This window comes from Neofelis nebulosa, chromosome X, assembly GCF_028018385.1.
Source record: "Neofelis nebulosa isolate mNeoNeb1 chromosome X, mNeoNeb1.pri, whole genome shotgun sequence".
Classification (NCBI taxonomy): Eukaryota; Metazoa; Chordata; class Mammalia; order Carnivora; family Felidae; genus Neofelis; species Neofelis nebulosa.
The window spans coordinates 17,784,869-17,806,585 of NC_080800.1; the positions used below are offsets into that span (position 1 = coordinate 17,784,869).

Sequence of the window (21,717 nt, forward strand, 5' to 3'; positions counted from 1 at the left end):
TGCAGATGTCATCCTAAATTGTCACAGGATTACATGATTTGTAATACTGAATTATACTAATAGACAAACCAAAGTAAAAACATGTTCTGTCCTCCAGACTATTTTAATTACAATATCAGTTATATTAATACTTTTACTGTGTATACACTATCAAAATAAAACTTTTGTTGGGACACCTGGGTGGCTCAGTCAGTTAAGCATCTGACTTTTAATTTCAGCTCAGGTCATGATCTCATGGTTCCTGAAATCGAGTCCCTCACTAGGCTCAGTGCTAACAGTGTGAAACCTGCTTGAGATTCTCTCTCTTCCTCTCTCTCTCTGCTCCTCCCCTGCTCGTGGTCTCTCTATGTCTCAAAATAAATAAAATAAAAAGTTCATAAAAAATAAAAAATAAAACTTTTGCTACTATTTTCCGTTTTATTGATAATAAACCTGAATCATTTAAGCTATTCTTAAATCGTAGCTTTTACATCAATGTTGCCATTTTAAAATGTATATGCATCTGTTTGTTGTTTCCTCATTTTATCTTTGTTTTATATTCTTGTCCCTTGTATATATGTATATACCTGAAAAGTTTCTAGAAATGTCCTTTTGTAAAATCTTTTTTTGGGGGGTGGTAGAATCTCTTGTTAAGCTCATGAGCCTGAAGTTCTTTCTTAATTGAAATGAATTTCTGATTTTTTAACCTAAAGATAGTTCCATTCATTTCCTCCAATACATTCAGAATAACTGACTCCAGCACTTCACTTATCTAGAAAAACAAATAAAAATACTTGAAGTAGCTCAATCATGTCTGAGTATGTTCTGATGGTAACTAATATAGGAAAGACTTCTTTCCTTTCCCTTAGCTTTTCACTATTGTTTGTACTTAGAATACTTTTTGTGTTCCCTTTGTAAAACATAATCACTGAAACTTTACATAGTAATCTAAAAACTATTTGATAAATTCAGTGATAATGAAATAATGCTGTTATTATTAGTTAATATGTTAATGTAAGGGTGCTGTTTTTTTCAATCTCCACAGTGACTAAAATGTTGCTTTTACAACTATTTTAAAACCATTAATTTTATACTAAACCTGCTGTGTTCAGGTGTTTTTTCCACTTTGAACTTTTAGATTTGGGTGAACCAGATGTGTGTGTGTGTGTGTGTGTGTGTGTGTGTGTGCGCAAATGTATATAAAATATAGGATGTATATAGAACGGAATATGAAAACTTCCCATTTCACTCTGAGAACATGCTCTATTAATTCATAGTTGAAATTAATATGAACGGTTGTAGAGAAAAAAGTCACAGTACCATTACTTCTAGCCCATGACCCTCTTTTGTTTTAAAAGGTTCTTAAGTCCTAGCTAGCCCTGTCACCTGCTATTTAGTCACTATTTTTTGTTACCATCATGGGTAGCTCATAACAGAATCCACAAGGTCAGTTATAATATTCATTGCTATCTTAAGTTTCCCTTTAACTTTATTAAAGGCATATTATTTACTAGGTTTAATTTTAGGTTCAAATTTTCTTTCTGTTTTTAGAACTAAAGATAAATAGAATTAAAAATTCTTTGGTATGAATGTTGCAGAAATACCAGAAGAATCCCCTTTATACAGGTGGTTACCAAGTCTTCTTCTAGCTAGGATAGGATTGTTCTGCTGCTGCAAATATGGCTTTACATTTTCCCAGAGAGCTGTGTCTTTCACACTCTCAGATCTACTATTCCTTATCTAAATGGCATTCTAGATTGCAAGAATGCTTGCAGAATTGCCTTGTATTTCATTATAGTATATAGTTTAAAGGTACTATATAACATCCATTTAATACAGACATAGGATTAAGCAATATAAAAAGAAATTGATCAAAAACAAGTTCCAACTTAGGGATTGAAATGAGAGATGTTAAGCATAATGGTTAAGAATTCAAGTCCTTTTTCTTCCAAGGCAATGGACCTTGATCTGTTTATTTAGCCTTGCTTTCTCCTCTGCTATGCTGGCTATAATAATATCTACTTCAGGAAGTTGTTATAAGGATAAATGAGATAATGAATATGAAGTATAATTGACCCTTGGACAATTCACCAAACTGCTATGCAGTTAAAAAAAATCCATGTATAACTTTTGACTCCACAAAACCTTAAGTACTTAATAGCCTACTGTTAACCAGAAGCCTTACCTATAAGACAGTTGATTAACACATATTTCGTATGTTTTATGTATTTATAGTATATTCTTATAATAAATTAAGCTAGAGAAAAGAACATGTCATTAAGGAAATCCTAAGGAAGAGAGAATACATTTACAGGACTGTACTATAAAAATTCTGTGTGTAAGTGGGCCCACGCAGTTCAAACCCATGTCATTCAAATGTCATCTATTTAGCATTGTGCCAGATATGCTATAGGTGCTCTGTAATATTGATGTTCACTTATAATAATAAAAGATGTATTTTTCTTGCTATCTTATAATTTTCTTTTTCTAGAAATTAGGTAACAGTAGATAATGCTGTGTTTTAAAATGTTAACAACATAATATCTCGTGATTTTACTGAATGAGCAAATTTGCTTTTTACAAGAATGTGTCAAATAACTTCCCTGGAACTTTGCCTAGTACTTTTAATGTGGTTTCCTGCAGTGGCTTGATGTATGATGCAGTAATGAGTGTAGAATTAGCATATAAAACCAGGCTTTATACCCCTTCTAATTGGCTTATTAAGTCAAGTGCCAAATACTATAATATAAAGGTTCTAGTACATTATCTCTAAAACAGGCAGCAAGGTTCTAGTGGAGTTTCTTTTCTAAGTCTTTTTATTATTTTTTTCAAGATCTTTAATCTGTTAAATCCTGATGGCTTTTCTGGTAAAGTCATTGTTTTACTCATCTTTTGTATTCCAGCAGACCTTGCACATAGCAAGTATTTGGCAAACAAAATTACTCAAGAAGAGGAATCTGAGAAAATGATTTGCAACTTAATACGGTGGATTTAATTGGTATTTTCTTTTTTGTAAACATGTCTACAGTCTAGTATTTCTGCCTTTCCTTCTTCTACCCCACTTCTAAGTGCTTCCAGTGCCTGAATTGGAGAGCTGCTATTGCTCATTACCAGTGTGTCGTATGAGACCCTGAATGTTGTCATGTACACGTTGAGCCATTTAAATATGTCCATTACTTTCCTATTTATTTATGCATTGGACTTTTAAAATAATTCAATTTGTAGAAATGACAAAGGTTTCTTTTTAGTGTACTGATTTAGTACTGATTTGGATTATATCTCCTTTACATTATCATGCAATCCAAGTATCCTATTTAGAAATGCTTAAGAATTAACAATATTATCACCCCCTTGAGATAAAGAGAAAATAAGAATGAAAATGTAGCCATACATAGGAGGAAAGGAATAGCTAAAAGATATAAATCTGCCCAAAAGTGTTTTCTTTCCTGTAAACATCAACAATTTGAAATGCAGCCAGTTTTTGTATGTTGAGTGCTGCCATTCTGTCCTTTCCCCCATGGCTGCTGATGAGTATTTTCAAGAGGAATTAAAACGCGCACGCACACACACAACTAGGGTGCCAAGATGTGCTACAAACATGTGAGATCTAGTGCAAAATGAAAATGTCAAGTCCCTTGTTCAAGAACAATGGAGAATTCCAAGACCTCAACAGCAGAGCATAATGCTAAGTACAGGCCCCTATGCAATTGCACAGATCAAATACATCAGGCCCTGTAGAATTCCCAATTTCTAAGAAGTGGTCTTCCTCTTGGCACTATGCTTAGCAGCTTTTCAGGGTAAATACCTTCATTGTATCTGAGCATTGAGATTTGAACATCAGAAAGAGTAAAGAGATGTGAACTCTCCCATTATGGCCATGCAGTGTGATCATTGGTCATTGTAAAATGGTCAACAAGGCCATGTAATGAAGAATAATGAGATTATTCATCTCATGAGTAAAGATTAAGCCCTCTGAGGGTAGAGAAAGCAACAGGGGAAAAATAAGCATTTATATAGTGTCTTGTTTCGATTGGAGCCATATTAGGCTCTTTCTTTATACCTTAATCTGATTTGTCATATAGAGCAATTTTTATCACCCCATTTTCTACATGAGGAAATTGAGCCTCAAGGATATAAAATAACTTGCTCACAGTTACACAGCAAGTAACTGGCACTGTGATGATCACCCACATCTATCTTTATATCAAGCCCATGTTCTTTCCATGGGTATTGGTATCTTACCAGCTAATGTCTCTCTTTGGAGGCTGATAGCTTCAATAAAAGTGCAACCTTGAGAAGTAGATGGAAAAAGGAGTGAAATTACAAGGGAAATTTAGTTTGGCAGTTTTTTTGGTATGAGGAAGCTGAACCCAGTGCAGAATGAGAGGCCACGGGCCATGTACAAAGAGTGTAGCAAATAAGAAGAGAGTCATTATTATCTTGACCAGACAAAGAGAACTGTCTCCCTTACAATTGAGTAATGTAGTGGTCACAGAACAAATGTAACATGTTGGAAATGGACAGAAAATGACACCTTGATTGCTGAAAAATAATAGCTCTTCCTACAATAAAGGTAAATAATAATAATAATAATAATAATAAACCAAATGATGGACACCTGGTTCCAGTAAGCACAGTGAGAGTCTGAAGCTTCTAAGGGCTAGCATATTTGAGGAAGTATACTCCAAGCGTCATTCACTTATGTTCCACTCTTCATGATTTTACCATGTCTCACTCTAACATATTTATATCTGTTCTATAGCAGCATGAATAGATTTATCCTAACCTAAAGTATTAGCTCTCTGTCCTCAGTCAAGCCACTCTACTAAGTGCTAAAACTCCTTTGTTCCTCAGTTTATTCAGCTCATATTTACTGAGTACCTTATATGTTGTAAGATCTCTCTACCTGTTGTGGAGGTGTGGGGAAGGGGGAGGAAGAGAAGTCAGAGATGAGTAGGACATGGCTTCTGCCTCAAAGGATTCAGAATGAAGCAATTTTAGAATTTATGCAATTTTAGACTTCATAGAATGCTGAGAAACCAGTATTGAAGAAGTGGCAAACTTTACCTGAACGACATAGGAAATTTATAGAAAGGTAACCTTGAACAGTAAAGTATATACAAATAAGTAGGAGAAGTTCACTGAGCAGACTTGGAACATTCATCTTCTTGGTCATTTACTGGATTGTTTTTAAACTTTTCTGATCATATCATGGGTGGTTTTGAAATTATTGAGTTTAGTTACATCCAGAGGTTGTTATCAAGAAGTTGTGTGGTTATTAAGATTATTTAGGAATAATGATTTGATTTTAGGTCTGATGAATCAAACAAGAGAAACAAAACCATAACTTTCTTGTATTTTGATCTTTAGTTCTTGTATCCATAATTTAGAATATAGGTGTGTTGTGTATGTATTATGTTTTTTTCACCTGAATACCTATTTTATGCAGATTTTATAGAAAAAAAAGTCACCTGCTTATGCTTCTTTAATTTTTTCTTGTAAGAAAGTTATAACAAAAAGTGATTCACGTGTTACATACAACATGTGTTCATCCTAATTTTTTTTCAGTGTAAAACTCTTTCTGGAGTCTGTGACCACATCATATCCCTGTCATCAGATCCTCTGGTTTCACAGTCTGCCCACCTAGAAGTGATTCAGCTGGCAAACATCAAACCAAGTGAAGGGCTGGTAAGAGCTACCATGTTTATCAAAGCCACCATCCATCATTGGATAGCTAATGATGTAGGCAGAGTAGCCTCCAAATATGGGAATCCATAAATTCTAACAAACTTAGAATATTTTGGTATTTTTTTTCCAGAGGTAAATTAAAGTAGTGGGAGTTTGTTGTGAAAAGAAGTTTTATGAAGATAAGTGAAAATGAAAAGGAATTTAAAATGGCAATTTCTAAATTATCCTGTGATAAATTATTTTTTATTACATTCTTTCACTCCCCCCCACCAAAGTTCCTTAGGTTTAAAGGAAGTTTAACAGTTTTATACTAAGAACTACATTGTTACCTGCCCATGCCAGTAGGTGTTTTGTTTGTTTTGCTTTGTTTTGTTCTGGTTTTAATAGGACTCTTTTCTCTTAGGTTGTATAAGCTAAGCAAACCCAATATTGTTTATAACTCACATCCATTCTTTCTTAAAAGAGTGAGTAAGCAGGTGGATTTTGCCAAAACTAGGCTGACATCTAGAGATATATTTTTTTATTATGAAATAATAATCATCTTCTATATTTTATTCACTTGATTAAAAATTATATTGGTTCTAAATTTAACCCAGAGGTTAAATTTCTTTAATGGGCCTCTAGAAATAAAGCATATAAAATTAATATTAATGAGAGAGACAAAAAACAGGAAACTGACTGGAGAACATCTTACCCCCTACACAATTGTAAATTATTAGTTTGGTGCTCCAGTGTTTCTCCTTTCTCCTTGCAGATGAATTTTCATAGGATATAATTATTGATATTTAGAAAATAGAAGTCTTGGAAATAATATAATTCAAGTAATATATTCTTAAAGATCCATAAGCAAGTTTAACTTTTTATGTGGCTTTTATTTAATGCATAATAGTGATTTTTCACTGTGAAGCCATCTATATTATAGAGTGACTTTCCTCCTGATATTTGGCAAATTACTTTTTGATAACTATAGTTTCTCCTGCTTTTGTACCTTTTATCAGTGTTTTCCTAGGAAGATGGAAATCAGTATATCAGAAAGCCAGCAAGTATACCATCATCATAGCCTATAAGTATAGTATCTAAATTTAATTAGTTTTAAGAGTTTATTTTTAATATTTATAAATTTATTTGAAGTAATATTTATGATTTTAAATTCTTACTGTTCCCTTTGGCTATCTTTACACAGTCCAGTTTCATTTAAAGCATCTTTCAACCTGTAGTATTGAAGATTTTCCTTTTTATGTTTCCCTTTTTAGTAGTTATATTTCTTTAAGTTTATTTATTTTGAAAGAGAGAGAGAGAGAGAGAGAGCAGGGAAGGGGCAGCGAGAAAGAATTCCAAGCAGGCTCTGCACTGTCAGCACAGGGCCCGATGTAAGGCTCAAACTCACAAGCTGTGAGATCACCACCTGAGCCAAAACCAAGAGTTGGACGCTAAACCAACTGAGCCACCCAGGCACCCCGTTTTTCAGTAGTTATAAAGAAAGGAAGCTCTCTCAGCATGATTTGTGGAGTGGGAGATTAGGAATTAGTATATATTCTTTTAGACTAGGAGTCAGGACACCTAGTTACAAATCACTTACATAAAATATAGCCGTGAGTGTTATCTTGAGGAGGTGGAGGAGTAAATTTAACCTCCTTGGCCTTGCTATTTTCATGCATAGAATGTTGGAGGAAGAAAGGGAGGGTGGACTAGATCATCTTTAAAGCTCCCTTTAGCTCTATGAGCCTGTGGTTCTAAGGACAGTATTTGGAGAAAAGAGCCTGATTTTTCCCCCCACCAATTTCCCCTGAAATCATGGGGGAAAGTAACCTTGTGAAGTGAGTCAACACAGTGCTAATTAATGGACGTTATGAAATCTTGATTTTTTAAAAATTTTTTAATGTTTTTTTTTTCCGAGAGAGAGAGCGAGCGAGTGAGCAAACAGGTGAGGATCAGAGAGAGAAGGAGACACAGAATCTGAAGCAGTCTCCAGGCTCTGAGCCATCCACCCAGAGCCTAATGTGAGGTCGAACTCACTAACCATGAGATCATGACCTGAGCTGAAGTCGGACGCTTAACTGACTGAGCCACCCAGGTGCCCCAAAATCTTGATTTGTTTTAATGGAAGGTATAGCCCTGGACAGGTCTTTTATTTTTTAAATTTGAAAGAGGTAGATATGGGTCTCCTCTTTGGAACAGTCATAAACTTAAAATGCTAACAACCAGATTCAGTTAGTCTGAGAAAGACTGGAAGAGAAAAAAAAGACGAGTGTTTACCATTTGCCAAGTATTTTCTCACAACTCTGTAGAGTAGGTACTTTCTTATTTTCCAAATGAGAAAATGGAATCACAGATCTTCACCAATTTGCCCTATATCACATAGGTAATAGAGCCAGGGTTTAAGTCCAGGTAAATCTCAATGAAGTACATGTTAGCAAAGCTTGTTCCATTATCCCACATTTAAAGCTGGAATTGCTTAACGGAAGTGTGAGAGAATTAGGAGGGTGACTTTATTTTTTTAAGTTTGTTTATTTATTTATTTTGAAAGCCAGATGGCAGGGCAAGGGGAGCGCCAGTAGGGGAGGGACAGAGAGAGGGAGAGGGACACACAAACCCTAAGATCATGACCTGAGCCAGAGTCAAGAGTCAGAGTCAGACGCTTAACCAACTGAGCCACCCAGGTGCCCCTCAGAGGGTGATTTTAAAACTGGAACCACCTAGGGAAATCATTATTAAAGGACAATTGGCAGCATTTCATTGGGAAAATATTTCCAAAGGAGGAAAAGAAAACCCCAAAATGTTGAATATTAGTAAAAAGTTAAGTAAAAACTATTTCTTGTGATTCATATTAAAGAGATGCCTAAATATAAATTTTATATGATTCATTCAAGGTATCATTTTAAAAATCATTCCCTGGGGCGCCTGGGTGGCTCAGTAGATTGAGCATCTGACTTTGGCTCAGGTCATGATCTCATGGTACATGGGTTTGAGTCACGTGTCGGGTTCTGTGCTGACAGCTCAGAGCCTAGAGCCCGGCCCGCTAAAGATTCTGTCTCCCTCTCTCTCTTTGCCCCTCCCCTGCTCGTACTCTCTCTCTCTCTCTCAAAACTAAATAAACATTAAAAATATTTTTTTTAATTTTTAAAAAAATCATTCACCACATAAACAAGTTTAGTCAGTTACATTTGAAATAAATAGATTTAAGAATTTTGGTAACATTTAGCATGTGCTTAGCCATAAGAAATGTCTAAAAGGTACATAAAGGAGAGAAATAGAAAGAGGTGGGAGAATACCAAGATTTAAAGAAGCTTAATTAGCTTACAACATCTGCAGAAGGTCTTCTGCCAGTTTCAAAACAACATCTTTCATAGGCAAAGGGTAACTGGTTGGTTCTTCCACTGATGAACTAGATAAATTGTTCATCAACTTTACACCTAATTAGTCAAATCCCCTAGGATTTCTTAGTTTTGAGAGTCATAAGCATTATAAGAAATGATGGGAAACATACTTAGTTACGATTAAAACATGAAACTAGCTTCTAAAATGTTTTTAAACAACAATGATTAGCAGAAAATTAAAGGAGGCAAAATGAGAACTATTGCAACATATCAGGACTAGATCAGAACCAAGAGATGAGTTGAACAGAGAAGAAAGGGCTTGGGGGAGCCATCCTTGGGGAAACCATTTGGCCTCAGAGTGTCCTTTTGCTATTAGACACTTGGATTATCCTCAAATATGCCCTACTCCATTGACTTGACTGTGAGGTTGCTCTGGCTCCCATTGGTTGACATTTGCAGACCAAGTGAAGCAAATGTCACTTTGGCAAACTAAGCAGGAGAGAGGGAACTGTTCAAGTCAGCTCTGGAATTAATTAATTGGTTTTAAAAAAAGAAAAAAAGAATAAGGAAGAATGAAGGTTTTGATGAAATGAAAGACCAGATTTGTCTCTGTTCCAGAAATAGAGCCATTTGAATTACATGTCCTCCTACTGTTTGACCCTTAATGAAAGGTGAACAAATGATCAGATGTATTTCTGTGGACTCTTCATTATTTGGAAGATGATTAACTTGAAACTCATCCAAGCAACTTGCTTCTTTTACTTTCTTTGGGCACCTGACTTTTTGGCCATTTTTCTCATTAATACTACCAAAGGGAGATAAAAACTATGAAGTCAGTTTTTATTATTAAAAGATGTTACAACAAATGGCGTATTAGGTTTGAAATGAAAATATTGCATAAAACAATATCTTCATTCTTTGTGGCAGTTTTAAAATGTGCTTTATTTGTATCTTATTGCTTCCATGAAGTTGCTAGAATTAAACTCTGTATACATAACTAGATCCTTCTGTATTTAAGCATTTTAAAAATATTTTGGGGGGCACCTGGGTGGCTCAGTTAGTTAAGCTTCCATCTTCGGCTCAGGTCATGATCTCATGGTTCATGAGTTCAAACCCCGCACTTGGCTCTCTGCTGTCAACACAGAGCCTGCTTCAGATCCTATGTCCCCCTCTCTCTCTGCCCTTCCCCTGATTGTGTGCATTCTCTTTCTCTCAAAAATAAGGAAACATTGAAAAAATCATTAAAAATGAAAAATATATATTTTTATCCTTCTGAACAAATTAACTTTAATATAAACCATGTAACAGTTATATATAATTAATGGTGAGATTTTCTTCCTATAAATAACAGATACCTGCTTTAGCTTATAATTGCCAGTTTTGAAGTTCCTAGTTTGTGTAATAATTGCTCAAAATTTTGTTTCCAGAGGACAACTAGAGTATGTCCATGAATTTTTATTATCTGCATGACTGTACTGCCTTTTCTAAACATTTATCTTAGAATATTAGACTTTCTCTATGCCCTAACCATTAATGAAACTATTTAGAGCTCTTGTCAGACACCTTAATTTGTAATCAGTAATGAACAATATTGAAAGAAGTGTAGAGATAAATATAGTCAACTTCTGCTTACCATTTTCAGACGAAAAGATGAATAAAATAAGTTTGTAAAATGCCCGTTAGTCTTTATAACCACATTGCACATTGTACAGGTGGGCTAAAGAGGTCTTCAGAATACATGTTAAACAGTCAATGGTTGAATTGAATATCTACAATTGCCAAATATTATGTTATAATAAAAGTGAAGGTGCACAACTCTTCTGTTAATAAATCGGTAAGTCAGGAGCCTACTGGCTGAGAATGTCGTCTGGAGTCAGACTGCCTAGGCTTGAAACCTGGCTTCACCACCTTGGACAGACTCCCTAGCTTCTCTGTACCTCAGTTTCCTTATCTCTAAAACAGAAATAATGATAGTTTATACCACATAGGCTATTGTGAAATGAATAGAAAACAATTAAAACAGTCCCTGGCACATGCTAACAAGTAGGTATTTGTGATGATTGTGATAGAGAATGATAAGTTATGACTGTTGTATGTCCAAGTAATATATATTATTTCTTTCACTGTCTTTTCCCACTTTATTCTATCACAATACTTCTATGTAAAAAACCTAAAACAAAATTTAGTGTTTAGCTCTTACAAATATACTTCAGATGCTTTATTAATCTGATGTAATTTTGTTAATGCCGAGAGAAAAATGATGGCAAGGATCTTGTCCTCTTTTAACTTCTATAATAACACCATTAGATATACCTTCCCATAAATAATGAGATAAATATTAACTTAAAAAGTGAGTATGGTATACACTTGCCACCAGTGTAAGGTTGAATATTACCATATGGTCATAGGCAACAACTACTAGCCAATTTCTTAATTAATTTTTAATTGCACTTCTGTTGAGGTTAGTTATTTATTTTAGATGAAGTAATGAACTTTCATTTAAGGAACTAGAGTTCACAGGTAAATACATACCTTTTAAATTATATTCATTTTGTTTCACATTAGTGATCCAGGCTCAGCCATTTTTGGAACAGATATCAACATTTTATTTTTTTTATTTTCTTAATGTTTATTTATTTTTGAGACAGAGAAAGACAGAGTGTGAGCAGGAGAGGGGCAGAGAGAAAGGGAGACACAGAAGCTGAAGCAGGCTTCAGGCTCTGTGCTGATAGCTCAGAGCCTGACGCAGGGCTCAAACTTACAAACCGCGAGATCATGACCTGAGCTGAAGTTGGACACATAACTGACTGAGCCACCCAGGCACCCCTGAACATCTTAGGCAGAAGACATTACTGAAATGACTTATTAATTCAAACCTACTCAGTGTTTTTTTAATGTTTGTTTATTTTGAGAGAGAGAGAGCACCTGGAGTAAAGGGAGAGAGAGAATCCCAAGCAGGCTTCTGCTGTCAGTGCAGAGCCTGACATGGGGCTCAATCTTACAAATTGTGACATCATGGCCTGAGCCTAAATCAAGAGTCAGGCGCCTAACCAACTGAGCTACCCAGGCACCCCCAAACCTACCCAGTTTTTAATAGTACTATCCCATGAACTTTTCTTCTTCTTGTTTTTATTTCTTACTTATTTTCAATGGCAGTACATGTACATTCAGTTATCTAAATATACAATTAACCTAAAGGTATGAGAAATTAACATTATAGTAACTGTCTACATAAGTGCTAGAATAAGTGCTTTTCTGAAAAGATCTTGTTGGTTCTTTTTTTTTAATGTTTATTTATTTTTGAGAGAGGGAGAGACAGAGTGCAAGCTGGGGAGGGGCAGAGAGAGAGAGGGAGACACAGAATCCGAAGCAGGCTCCAGGTTCTGAGCTATCCACCCAGAGCCTGACTCAGGGCTCGAATTCACGAACCATGAGATCATGACCTGAGCCAAAGTCGGACACTCAACCAACTGAGCCATCCAGATGCCCCTATTGGTTCTTTTTAAGTCCATTATATTTTAGACTTCAAGTTCATTAAAACTCGTATTTTTTTTATTTTTGAAATCAATATTTTGAAATGTAAAGCACTTGTATTAGTAAAACTTCATGTAATTATTTTCCCAAAGAGAAAAGTAACAGAATCTTCATTAGAGAGGAAAAAAGGCCATTCACTGAATCATCTTTTTTTTATTTGATTAAATAAAAATATTTTAATATTTAATTTTGTTTTAAGTGTATTTATTTATTTTGAGAGAGGGAGCAGCGGAGGGGCAGAGAGAGAGAGAGGGAGAGAATCCCAAGCAGGCTCTGCACCATCAGCACGGAGCTGGACATGGGGCTCAAACCCACCAACCATGAGATTATGACCCGAGCCAAAACCAAAAGGTGGGCATTTAACTGACTGAGCCACCCAGGTGCCCCCATTTATAATGTGAATATTTTCTTGTGATATTTTTTTCCCTTCAAGTCTATCACTATCCATAATTTAAAGTTTTTGTTTGCTTTTACAGTTTATACAATTTCAAGATACCTAGATAACTTTAAATTGTAATAGAATGTTTCCATATTTAATGTGGTTTTTTTTTTGAGAGAGAGAAAGAGAGTGAGAGAGCATGTGTAAATGAGGGGAGGGGCCGAGAGAGAGGAGAGAGAGAATTCCAAGCAGGCTCTACACAGGGCTCAGTCCCACCAACCATGAGACCATGACCCAAACCAAAATCAAGAGTTTGACACTTAATAGATTGAGCTACCCAGACATCCCTAAAATGGACTTATTTACATGGAAAATGGAGGGCTGCTTGGGTGGCTCAGTCCCTTAAGCATCTGACTTCGGCTCAGGTCATGATCTCGTGGTTCCTGAGTTCAAGCCCCACATCGGGCCATCGGGCTCTGTGCTGACAGCTCAGATTCTATGTCTCCCTCTCTCTCTGTACCTCCCCACCTCACGCTCTCTCTCTCTCTCTCTCTCTCTCTCTCTCTCAAAAATAAACAAACATTAAAAACAATTTTTAATGGAAAATGTAATCTCACCCTCTTTATTTGGAGGAGGATGTGCCACACATTACCTCTTAATTATTGATATAGAAGTGATTGGATATAATTGTTAAAATTTCATCAATAAAAATGAAGGCAGGAAATACAGGGTTCCACAAAAGAGCTGGAGAAAAAAGTTTACATTAACAGTATTCTATTACTCATCTGTCTCTAGTTAGTTGTACTTGAAGTGGCTCTGTAGAAACCTATTTTTTATTGTGTAATTTGTTTCAAGTACAATATGCTAATAACCAGTATTTGAATTTCCCATTATAACTTTTATTTTGCCACAGAACAAATAGTAAGAATCGTTGGGGGAGTGAGCTGTGTTCTTTCTTCAGGATATTGAATTACCATGCTACATTTTATAAGTTTTACAGGCAGTTTACTTAACAAGTAGTTACTTGATTAAGTTGAGTACAGGCTTCTTCAGCCAAACTTTAGAAACCAGAACATTCAGTTAGGAATTTTTTACTACTTTAAAGACATCATTATTGAATAGGGATTCATTGGGCCTGTAGCATTTTGATAGGATAAGTTTTTTTGTGTGTAAATGAGGTTATAATATACTTGAATATTCCAATATTCTAGTCACTTCACTTCTTTTTATGATGCTGTCTTTTTCTTAGGGTATGTATATTAAATCAACATATGATGGGCTCCATGTAATTACTGGAACTACAGAAAATGTAAGTATTGTAACATTTCAGATTTTGGTGTGTGTATTTCTTTTTATTGTTAAACAACTTACTTACCACACATAATTGAGGTTGACTTCTGAGGACATGAACAGATTAGGAGAAAAAACTAAGTAAGACACATTGAGTTAGTAAGTGCTGGTTTGGAGAGAATTTCAGTCATTTCATTTAGTTTAGAATAATTGGTTACTTAGAGTAAATCAGATGTTTTCTGTTTACAGCCAGGTATTTGCCTTTTTTAAGTATTTTCTGGTTTATGACAAGTTATTGTGACATCTGAAAGAATCCACTTCCATCTGTCAAATAGGTTAGTTATGTTAAAAAAATTTTATATAAGAAAGAAGCATCAGATAATTCAGGCTTTCTGAATACTGCATTATAATTCAGCTTAATTCATTGGAGAGACAGCATGGTATAGCTCACCAGTTTTCACAGTGAGGTCCCTCTCTGGATCAGCAGTATCACTCTCCCTTGGCAACTTGTTAGAGATACAAATTCTCACACCCCACCCTAGAACTACTGAATCACAAATTCTGCAGACCACCCTGTTTCTTATTAAAAGAGAGTATGTTTTAACAGGTGATTCTGAGACATGCTCAAATTTGAGAACCTCTGCAAGCCATGGGTCAGAGTCCCTAGACCTAAGTCCCACAATTAGTTCTACATCTTAATGGCAGTGTAATTTTTGGCAAGTCACTTACCCTATCATTGCTTTAGTTTCTTCAGCTGTAAATTGGAAATATTATCTGCACTACATACCTCACTAAGTTGATATGAAAATCAAATAAGCTAATAAATGTGTAAGGCTATGCTGTAAAGAGCTACAGAAATGTGAAATGATCGTGTTGAGCCTGAACACTATCAGTATAATAGATTTGAATAGTGTAATAAATCATTATTCCCATATTTGTTTGTCCCAGATTTCCATCTTACTCTTAAGTAGGTGCTGAGCTATGAATTGTTTTTCTTTTAGAAATTCTGACTAATTGCATATTAATGCTGTGTTCCTTCAAAGACTGAGGCGGAGTTAGTTAATCTCTAATTATTATAGATCTCAATATCTTCCCAGCATTTTCTTTTTTAAAAAAAATCAACATTTTCTTCATCTAATTCACTTATTAATCATTTATTGTTTTTTTTTCTACTCATTTCTCTTGGTTTCTTGAGAATAGTGAAACACATTATATAGATTGCAGTTGGATTCCTGTACTGGTTTCACATTTGGTATTAAATATAAGTTATATGGGATCAAAAATATCAGTTATATGCTTATTGTCAACCATTTAAAAAATTTAAATGCAGTGATATGCTGTAAACTATACTCCTGTCACTGATTGATCATTCTCATTTTTTTGTACATTCCTCTGACCCTTCATTTATTCATTTGTTCTTATAACAAACTTTTGCTTCATGTCTGCTGTGTTCCAGGCAAGGGGCTAAGTATTGAATTTTTAAACTAAACTAGCTTGCTGTTCCTAAAGAATGCAACTAGGGGTTTATGTGTGTAAACAGGTAGTGAAATTTGCATAGACAGACAAAGGAAAGAATCATAAATGCTGCCAAGTAAAACCAGAAAAGGAATCACAGAAATGTTGATGTGGAACTATATCTTGAAGAAATTGATAGGAATTCATCTCTATATTGTCTGAAGTCTATAAAAAAGTTAAACACTATGTATAGCTCATATTAATTACTCAGTAATATTTGATAAATGGGTGAGTGATCACAGAAAGATTGATTTTGTGAGTAGTTCAGATATGAACCATATGTTAATGGCTCATCACTTAATTCTTTATTCTTGAAAGTATTTCATACTTTTTGGTATCCTTAGTCATTTATCATTAGGAGATCTGTGTTGAGTCTTAGTAAAGAGCTGCTCACTAAAGTGGTTAAGTTACTTTGCTTTGCTCTGCCCTAGTTTCTTAATTTTCTCATAGGTAAAATGAGAAGCTTGCACAAAATGATCTCTAGAGTCCCATTTAACACTGAAAGTCTATAATTTATATCATTCCCTTTTTTACTTATCTGTGAAAGAGGTTGGTTCAGTTTCTTTCAATTTTATATACCAACTATCATTTTCTTTTTACACCATGACTAGAGCCATTGGCTTGATGTGTTTCTTCTATACTCTCCTTTAAAAAGATCAGTTATGAGTCAGATAGCACAGGAACTGAGTATAGTTACAACTCTGTTACAGTAATGATTTACAAACTTGTCAGAATTACTGCATCATACTTGTCTGATTTGGTAATAAGCCTACCTTCTAAAGGTGCTATGAAAAAATACATTTTTTTCTTGTTACAATACCATTCTTAGGGTTGAGTTAATATCCTAGATGAACTACCCTTTTAAGAGTTTACTTGTATTATAACTTGAGTAACTGGATTTGTCTGAGATATCATCTTACCTTGAACTCTGGCCTATGACAGATAATTCTTTAGTGAATTTCAAAATTTGTTGAATTGAAGTTAATATTACTTCAAGACTTCTTTGTTTTGAAATAATTGGAAATTGGAAATGAATAAGAAATAAACTGCATATCACTTTTCAAGTAAATTTTAACTTTCAATTATTTTAGTTATCTATAGAATACAAACAATATATTAAACACTTGTAGTCATTTGTATTAGCTTAATTTTTTAAAGAAGATAATTGAAGTCTTGATCTAATTTAAAGATGTGGACTTACTGTAGTATTTTCAGGGAAAGGAAATGACTGATAAAATTTGTGTTTTTTATCATTTCCATTATGTTAAATTTAGTCACCTGCAGATCGGTGCAAGAAAATCCATGCTGGCGATGAAGTGATTCAAGTTAACCATCAGACTGTGGTATGTATAATTACCTTATGAGTCAATGGGAGGAACTAATATAAATATTTGCTAAAGCTTTAAAAGAATACCAATTGAAATAAAACACCTGTTGTGTACAAAATGAGTGAACAGCCTTTCTTAAGATAGCTGAATGAATATTCATATTTGATACAAGGTAAGGCATAGTTTTTTTAAAAACATGGTTTTAATATAAGGCTTGGAAATATTGGTGTTGACTGAGGTTACATATGCATTTCTACATGGGCAGGTATGGGATAACGTTATACACCCCATGAACTGAGATAATAATTTTGGGATAGAAATTAATATAAATGCATACAAATTCAACCTTTTCTTGATAAAACTTTTTAACTTTTACTTTACAAACTATTGAATTACCTAGTAGGTATGTTTTGTAACAGCATACATTCATTCAACTACTTTAACATTGATTTGTTCACTGAAGTGTCTGGTAGAATGGTTTATTTTAAATGTCAATTTTTTTTAATTTTAACATTAATAGCTAAATTGGCTCTTCATTTCCCAGAAGGAGACTACAGTTTTTGTTTTAAAACTGTCGCACTTAACTAAATAAGTTCCTAAAATTTTCTTGCTCTGTGAACCTCATGAATCCATTTCTAGGCTAAGATCTTGACAGCGGCACTTTTGTGTCAGTGTTAGACTTTCAAGGGCCATTTTTCTTAATGTTAGGTTTAGAAAATGAACATCGTGATTTTTCACTTTGGTTTGTTTTCTGCCTCAGTTGATTTACTTACTTCTTCTATATCTGCCAAAATAAAGTGTATTGTTTAAAACAAATGAAGTTAAAATAATAATTATTAATACAATAAGCTTCACTTGGGAAAAAAATGTGTTTTTGTGGTAAATATTTACTTATAGCTCACTAATCCTTTAGAATTAATAATTATTTCTTATTGTACCCTTTAACCAAATTTTTTTTGCCTATTCTAGTCATAGAAGAAACTTTTAAAAAGAAAGGCTATATTTTGGGGATAAGAAGACTGGCGTGAAAAACTCTAATCTTTCTAATTGATACTAATGTCGAGGCAAAAGCCATTTCATTTTTGGCTTTGAGTGAACTGAGAACTTTGTGATATTGTAGAGAGGCTCCTGAACACTGATAATCAAACTTATACTGTTTCTTCAATGAATTCACTAAGTGAATAAAAGTTAATAAAAGTTTAAAAAATTAAACGTATAGGTGTAAGGTTAATACTAATTAATGCAGAATTTTGGTAATCAGCAAACCTTTCCACACTATGACAATTTTGATAATGAGAAAGTTGTCATTACTAGAAACTATACAAAGTGGTCATCCTAACTAAAGTTTCTTGTCCCCTCGACTGAGGATTTGGGCAGTGGGATAAAGCAGGTACTCCAGTAGACAGGCAACTTCTTCCTCTTATAATGTTCATGCTGCCTCCATTCTTGCAATGTGACCTTAACAAACATGACATCTTTTCAATAGTTGGACCAGTATCAAGTTGGTCAATCCTAAGAGAGTAGAAATTAGTCTCTAATGAAAAATAAAATTGTTCAAAGGATACTCTTTGTGGAGCAAAGATTCTGATGTTTACAAATGAATATGAAAGTCTTTAAAGGACTACAAGTGAACTAATAAAATCTATATGGATTGGTAATACGTAAATACTGTGAAAATGTATAAATACATCTTTGCATCACAGGAATATTCTAGAATATTGAAAATGACAGAGAATGATGGTTGGGGAAACTTGCTTCTAGTTTTTGCTCTGAAATTGACTTATGGCTTTAAGCAAATCATAGTAACTAGTTAAGCATCACCTTACCATTTCATAATAATAATAACCATAGCCAACACTTACTGAGTTCTTACAGAGTACCAAGCATCATGCTAAGTACTTCATGTATTTTATGTCACTTACTACTTAAAATAATTATATGAAGAAAGTATTTGTGGAAATTGAGACTCAGAATGTTTAACTCACCTGCAACTCAAAGCTCTCTGACTCCAGGGCCTTCAATTTTGTTACATTCCCTCCCCAAACTCAAATTATAAAAGTATTAAACAAAGGGGAAGAATTCTAAGGATCATGTAAGTAAAACTCAGGATTCAGTGAGAGATTAAGCAGGGGTGAAAGGTAAGAAATTTAACTTTATTGTTAGTTCCTCACTCCTTTCTTTCAGATAGATATGTAAACACGTGTCACAATGCCAGGCACACATTAAGAACTCAATAAAAATTAACTTTCCGGCCTCCCTTCCTCCCTTTTACCTACAACAGCTATTGGACCAATTGGAGTCATATTTCTTGGCAAACTGCTACTAGAGCCTACAAATTGATTCTTGGGGGTAACAGAGACATTCCCTGACAGGAGAATACGTTGAATTCCCTGAAAGTAGACTTCCTTAATAACGTGATCAATTACCAGATTTTCTTCTTTACGTTCAAATGAGAAGCATATTTATGTAAGAATGGTGCATTGTATTAAAGGCAGCCTAGTCTGCCCTCTCTTGCTGTTGCCTCCTTTGTGGTCTATACAATACTTTTAACTTCTTACTAGATAATATACAGAGGTGATAAAATGGAAGTTATCTTGTTTTTGTTACTATAAAATGTTTGGTAGGTAGATAAATTAGTTGAAATAGATATAAATTATTTGTAGTCTACAAAGTCCCCTTCTATCCCTACATTAATTAACAGAGATATTCGGGGTTGGTTATGATTTAATAATTATGTTAAGGTATGACCTAAAACATTGGAAATACTTATTTAATATTATTTTTTAATCCAGTGATTAATTGACCAGTATAGTGAGATATTGCCAATATTGTTCCAAACCAATTTAGACCTAATAATGAAGAGTAATGTTCAATCTTATATTTTGAATGTTATTACCTCAGTTAGTATTTTTATGTAATTCTAAAATTTTCTACTGCTAAAGTTAGTAATGTACAATATAAAATCAGACAACTTTTCTTATTTTAAAACCCATAGAAAAGCAATTTGAAATTTTTCCCTAAGGATCTGAGAAAGTTGAATAACTCACAGATGAATTCAAATACTATTTTTTGAAATTGCTAGTATGGTATATCTTCAAGATGTCCAATTAGGTGTATGTGTTTTCTAGTTTGCTCTTTTTTAAAAAAGTATATTTTCTTATTTGAAATGAAACTGGAAGTTTTATGTCCTTTTTCATATTGCTATATTCTTTATTATAAATGGCTTTTAAGCTTTTCAAATCAACACACTTCTGTGGCTGAGAAACTGTGGCTGCCAGGTAGAAAGAAGAAAAAATCATGAACATCCAAGCAAAGCAGACTGAGTCCTATTGCATGTCTTGCCCGCCAGTGAAGATCCAACTCCTCACAGCTGCTGGAATCTCCCAAGATTTTTTCCACTTCATCTGCCACTACATCCCTCTCTCTGGGAGATACCTCGGCATAGTTTGAACCAGCAACTCTGCCCTCATGATGCACTTTTAACACGTTTTTTTAGCTGATGAGACTATAGTTATTAAATCTATTTGGGCATATTCCTAATGAATCTGTTAAATTTTATGTTAATACTGTTTTTGGTGTGTAAGTGTTTTAAAGATTCTATCCATACTAAAAACAAGTATTTTCTTCTTACAAATATCAGTTAAAGGGAGTGGGGTATGTGGTGGTTGAATCCAGCCTTTGGAAAATTTCCTTTCATTTTGTGTAAATATTCAAACATATTCACTATTATTTTGAAAGGTCTTCTGGAACCTGACTACCTTCTGGCAAGAAATGGTTTAATATATGTGGCTTATAAAGGCTACTGGGATGGAAAGTAACTAGGTTGGGATAGTAAAAAAGATAGACATTAGTAAATAGCTGGGATGTTGGACACTGATTAGTGAGAAATGGAAGATGAATTCTATGAGCTAGTGGTCTTTGTTACCTCCTAAATGGTAAATAATTGCTCAACAAGATTTGCAGATGGTGGCAGTGGGGGCTGGGGGAAGGAGAACATATTAAAGAACTATTGAATCATCTGGAAAGGTCATTCTAACTTCATTTATATAATTCTCAAAGGTGTCTCCCTTATTCTATCTTATTCTCACCTCTAGTCTCTCCTTTTTGACTCTGTCCTCACCCTTTTGTTCCTTCAACCCCATAACAACAGGAGAGTATTGTTTAAAAGGGAAGCCAGCATATTCAGAATGGATGCAGAATGTGGTGGCCCATTAAAGCCAAGCTTTCCCTTCTCCTCGCTCTCACCCTACCACCCAGCCCCTGGACTTCCACAAGGAGTGGCTTAGTCAGTGAAATCAATACCATGGTATTGACTAACACCAGATGTGCTTTCTTTCTCTCTCTCTCTCTCTGTCTCTCTCTCTCTTTTAATTTACCAAATTATTGTCTTTATTTTTTAAGGTTTTTTTTTTCTAATTCCATTTTCTTCTCCTTTCCTTTGCCATCCTCATCACTTCTCACTTGACTGTTTCTCCTCCAGTCTTCACATTGTTCATTTTTTTTATTCTTGCCTATTTTCTTCTATTCTTCCTTCTAAGATGAGAAAGTATTTACCTTATAATTCCTTATGCCCAATATATTAAAAACTGAGACCTCAAATGGTAGTATTTCTGGTGCATCTCATGTCTTATCCCTGTAAACACAAGATGTTGCTGGAATACAGAGATTGAATATATTAGCATGGTTT

The 21,717-nt window shown here is 34.4% G+C and overlaps 1 protein-coding gene across 6 annotated transcripts in view; it reads left to right on the plus strand.

The window, feature by feature from the left end:
- The window catches only part of CNKSR2 (connector enhancer of kinase suppressor of Ras 2), a 299,979-nt gene that overhangs the window by 140,452 nt on the left and 137,810 nt on the right, over window positions 1-21,717 (plus strand). For all 6 annotated transcript variants that reach the window (XM_058713719.1, XM_058713721.1, XM_058713722.1 and 3 more), the window contains 3 exons: window positions 5,548-5,667; window positions 14,147-14,206; window positions 16,977-17,045. In XM_058713719.1, coding sequence (XP_058569702.1) covers window positions 5,548-5,667; window positions 14,147-14,206; window positions 16,977-17,045 — 249 coding nt within the window. The remainder of the gene's footprint in view (window positions 1-5,547; window positions 5,668-14,146; window positions 14,207-16,976; window positions 17,046-21,717) is intronic.